The following is a 5,013-nucleotide window of genomic DNA, read 5'->3' as shown; positions in this document are numbered from 1 at the left end:
CTCCTTTCTCTCTTTCCTTCTCCTGCCTCACTGGATGTCCTGAGCATCCCAGCTACCAACAAGGCACAAGCTCCAGGAGGCTCGCAGCAGATTCAGAGTCTGTTGGAGGCACTGTGCGGAGTGCGGGAACAACCCTTGGAGAAGTGTGGCCCCAGCCTGGAGGAGTTGCTTCCCCTTTGAGGAAGGGGTGCCGGGGGTGGGTGGGGAGGGCGAATGGCCCAGAGGCCATTTTGCCAGCTGCAAAAGCATCCTATTCTCCAGGGGATCCATTCTGCAGCTGTGGAGGAAGGAGGGGGGAGCAGAAGGACCCCAGAACCAAGGAAGGCCAGAGCTCAAAGATCTTGGGGGTGACTCTTCATCAAGCTCTCTTGGGGAGAGCGGGCAAGCTGCACAAGCCAGCTCTGGCTGAGATCTGTGCTGGAGCATCACTGCCAGTTTCCCTGAACCCTTCTTCGTAGGGCTGTCCAATCCTCTTCCCCAGGGGCTTCCAAAAATGATGTCTTCACAGCCAAGCAGGCAGGCAGAGGGGCAACGGGCAGCCCAGAGAGGTGCATCATAGTCCCCTCTCTTTCTGCTTCCTGGCCCTATAACTGAAAAACTGGCCTTTGGTAGGGGGCACGGCTGGTGGTGGGTGGTGTTGCCAGAACTGGAGATTAAGTTTTCGCTAAAAGAAACAGAACCTCAACAAAGAGAGAAAACAAGAAAGCACGAAGGCCTCCCGAAGCCAGAAACAGGCCACTGTGCTGTCCTCTCCTGCCCCTTTTCAAGTTACTTACAAAAGCCCCCTCTCTACAGAAAAGCAAAACGAAACGAGGCCTTTTTTATCTACAAAATATACCGAGATCTGTACAGCGGCGAAAAACCCACAAGGCTGATGAGACGCGGGGGGCTGGCTTCATAATCGCCTTGCCTGCCGGCTGTCCAGGGAAACATCCAGGCACGCCGGACCAGGCAAGTTAGGGACTAGTTACACGAACGTCGCTCTTTGGAGGCGGGCTCAGGGGAGAAAGACCTCTGCCCACCCTCAAGCGCCGATTCCCAAAGCAGGCCAGCTCTGCTGGCCCCCTCCCCGGCCCCCAGCAGTTTTCCGGCACCACTGCCATCATGACTTCTGGGGGAGGGGAGAGAGAAAAGGGCAGAGCGCTTGCCCCCCTACTGGGCCAAAAGTCATTCCTTTCCCCGTGCTTCTCCCCCCTGCCAAACTACTAAAATTAAGCTGCCCTCCAGCAGGGGTGAGTTTTTCAGCAGCAGCACCCTGGAGAAAGCCCTCGCCTGTTTTTCACTGCTACAAAAAATTTCCCCCAGGATACCCACATAACACCCCCCTCCCCACCCCCACGGCTTGGTTTTGGAGAAATCCCATTGGCGGTCATGCGTCTCCTCACCCCAAGACCATTGCTTACGTGAAGGGTATTTGGGCCATTCCCATATGCTGTGGAACAGACTAGAAATACACCCCCCTTCTATGTACACACACACACACACACACACAGACACAGAGGTTCACAGTTGAGTTAAGTTCACATTTCAAGGCTCAGCCGCGTCCCACAGAGGCTCAGTGAAGGATTCAAGTAACAGGCAGAGAGCTCGCCTCGGTTTGCAACACCGCAGCCGCCCCAACGTCTGTCCACTGCCGGCAATGGACCTCGCGTCAGGAAACGTGACTCGGGCAGTCCCAGAGCAACGGGAAACCTCCGCCTCAGTGCTTCTGCAGATCCACAGGTGGCCCAAAAATCTCACCTCCAGGCCAGGCCTTCTCGACAGAGCGGCGCCCCCCTGCCCAGGTCCCGGCAGGATCCTCTCTGGCTCCGGCCATCCAGGCCGCCTCTCCCCCGCAGCCAGTTAGCTGTGGGCCTCTGGGCCATTGGGTGTGAGCTTGGCTTTCCTCTCCGTGCAGGGCCCGCGGGCTGAGTACTGGACCAGGAGGAAGGGCTCCTTGGTCTCCCCTTCGCCCACGATGCTCTCCTCGTCCTCCGACTGGCTGATCCGCTGGAGGCGCAGGTAGCACCAGCAGCCGAGGATCAGGGCGCCCAGCGCTGCGATGGCGATCAGGATGACGATGACCGTCACTACCCCGGTGGTGGGGCTGTGGTCCATGATCGACATGGCCGGCTCCGGAAGAGGGGCCCGGGGGCTTGTGGCGGTCAGTGGTCAGAGAGCGTCAGCCGCATCACGGTACCTGGAACGACAGACAGGAGAGCATTATGGATTTGGCCCCACGGAGCTGGAGCATCAGCTGCAAGCAAAGCACTCAGGTATTCAGGTATGGCTCACGGCATCCGATTCAACATAAGGCAGATTCCTGGGGGGGGGGTACTCTCATGGTAGTGCAAAGTGCCGTTAAACCGCCTAATGGCGACCCCAGGGCCGTGGGGTGTTCTGTGCAAACACAAGCCTTCATTCCCAGCAATCATGTGAACGGCAATGGATCTTTCTTTAAGGCTTCCGGAACTACCCAGAACGTACTAAATTTGCAGACAATACTAAATTGGGAGGGGTAGCAAATACAGTAGAAGACAGAGCCAGGATACAGGATGATCTTGACAGGCTAGAGAATTGGGCTAAAACCAATAAAATGCACTTCAACAGAGATAAATGTCAAGTTCTGAATTTAGGTAGGAAAAATCAAATGCATAATTATAGGATGGGGGAGACTTGTCTTAGCAGTAGTGTGTGTGAAAAGGATCTTGGGGTCTTAGTAGACCAAACACTGAACATGAGTCAGCAGTGTGATGCGGTAGCTAAATAGGCAAACACAATCTTGGGCTGTTTCAACAGAAGTATAGTGTTGTAAGCTCTAGTCCTGCGGCCCCCTTAAACAGACTTCAGCAGACAACCAATCCACAAAAGCAGTTTTATTGGGTAGAATCGACAGGTTTCAGAAGCCATATTCAAAAGGACACTAGTACGGGTCAAAGGCAAGGTATATAGCATATACGGAAGAGCAAAAGGAGATAACCGGTTACCCAGGCAACACCCCCTCCAAGAGGCAGGAAGGAGTACTTGGCGATTCCCACAGTATGGGAATCTATGAAGACTAAACACGAGGCATAGACTGGCCTTGGACAGAATAGCACAACAGCACCTGGAAGCAGCACAATCGCACTACCGCATACCATCCTCATGGCCTGCTCCTGACATTCTGCCCCCCTAAAGTCCCCCCTTCACCCTCCCACCGTGGGTTTGCGAGGGTAGGCGGCATGGAATTCTTGTACTAAGCGGAGGGTGGAGACATCACAGGCGCGCACCCATTCATCCTGGGCGGGACTAAAATGTTTCCAGCGGACCAGGTACTGAAGGGCACCGTAGCGAATGCGAGAATCCAGTATTTTAGCTACTTCAAAATGCCCCTCCCTCCCACCATTTCAGGCACTTCGGGTTGTGGCTCAGGATGCCATTTTTGGGAAGGAACGTACAATTTTAAAAGACTGATATGGAACACAGGATGAATTCTTCGTAGCGACTTGGGCAAGGAGAGTTCCACAGCCACTGGATTAATAATCCGGGAAATGGGGAATGGACCCACATACTTGGCACTGAGTTTATCGAACGGGCGGGTGGATCGTACATTCTTGGTGGATAGACGAGATCCCCCACTTTGCATTCCGTACCGGGGGAGCGATGTTTGTCAGCCTGAGCCTTGTAACGCTGTTTGGCTCGCTCCAGATTTTTAACCAGCCATGGCCAGGTTGTTTGAATTGAACGTACCTATCCGGCCACGTCAGCTCCCCCCTCCTCCCCAAAAACATCAACATGACCAGCGGGGCCAAACTCTTTACCATGGACTACCTGGAAAGGGCTGAACCCTATGGATTGGTGAATCGCATTATTATAAGCATATTCAGCAAAAGGTCTACCCAATCACCTTGATGGTAATTAACGTAACAGCATAAATAGCATTCTAACACTCCATTCACCCGTTCAGTTTTTTTCATCCGTTTGGGGATGGAAGGCACTAGACAGTCCTTGTTCCACTCCGACCAATTTGAGAAAAGCCTTCCAAAATTTGGCCACGAAATTTGAACCCGTCGGTCACTATTTTGCACAGAAAGGAATGGAGACGGAAGACATGTGACACAACGAGGCGGGCCAATTTTGGGGCGGAAGGGATACCTGCGCAGGGTACGAGATGCACCTGTTTCGAAAACAGATCAGTAATTACCCAAAGAACTGTCTTTCCCCCACTAGGGGGTAGGTCCGTTATGAAGTCCATTGCAATTACTTCCCATGGTTTCGAGGGAGTCTCTAATGGTTGTAAAAGTCCGGGCGGCTTGCCCTGAGATCGTTTGGCCGCTGCACATATGGGGCAGCTGCAGATGAAGGAGTCCACATCTGACAGCATGCCCGCCCACCAAAACTGTCTCCTTAGCAAATGCAATGTCTTGAGAAATCCGAAATGTCCGGCAGTCTTGGCGCCATGAACCAAACCCAAAACCTCCCCCCGCAACACTTCCAGAACATACCATTTAGAATCTTTGTACCAAAACTCCCCGCATTTAGTTAGAGTAGCTGGAAGGGTCTGCGAGGTAAGTTCCGCTTGATAACTGCGAAGAAGAGTCTCCTTAAAGGAAACAGTCAGTCCTTCCACCCCCTCCGGAGTTGTGCCGGCGGGCAGCTTGACCGGGGACGAAGCCGTCACAGGCGCAAGGAGTGGCTGAACGGGGTGCTCGGGTCCCCGCACCTCGGGAACCGTGGCTGTCAGTCGCTCAAGGGGAGGAGGAAGCGAGGCGGGCGGCGCTGCTGGATCAGTCGGGTGTGGGGCTTCCCCTCCCACCGAAAGCGGAGGCGGTGGGGGTCAGGTCTGAGAACGGGTTTGTACAGCCAAAGTGGGCAATAGACCTCGTTGGGCAGGGGTGAAGAGCGACTCTGTGGGCCGATCAGCCTTAGTGGGATATTGGGGAAGTCTGGATAAAGCGTCAGCCAGAAGGTTTTGCTTCCCTGGAACATATTTCAGGACGAATCGAAACTCGGCAAAGAAGTCCGCCCAGCGCACGTGCTTCGCGGACAGCTTGC

At 54.1% G+C, this 5,013-nt stretch overlaps 1 protein-coding gene across 1 annotated transcript; it reads right to left on the bottom strand.

The window, feature by feature from the left end:
* Positions 1 to 1,841: 1,841 nt before the first annotated feature.
* Positions 1,842 to 2,142, bottom strand: SNN (stannin). Its single transcript, XM_056866363.1, has one exon. The coding sequence runs from the start codon at positions 2,104 to 2,106 to the stop codon at positions 1,843 to 1,845; it is 264 nt and encodes an 87-aa protein (XP_056722341.1). The 5' UTR covers positions 2,107 to 2,142; the 3' UTR covers position 1,842.
* Between the last annotated feature and the right edge of the window lie 2,871 nt (positions 2,143 to 5,013).

Source organism: Euleptes europaea, chromosome 21, assembly GCF_029931775.1.
Source record: "Euleptes europaea isolate rEulEur1 chromosome 21, rEulEur1.hap1, whole genome shotgun sequence".
NCBI classification, from domain to species: domain Eukaryota; kingdom Metazoa; phylum Chordata; class Lepidosauria; order Squamata; family Sphaerodactylidae; genus Euleptes; species Euleptes europaea.
Note: the sequence above shows the minus strand (reverse complement) of the source record. Positions and strands in the feature narration are given on the sequence as shown.

What these genes read in the sequence shown, in the direction of transcription:
- SNN (XM_056866363.1), bottom strand. Translation starts at nt 2,106, where the DNA reads ATGTCGATCATGGACCACAGCCCCACCACCGGGGTAGTGACGGTCATC.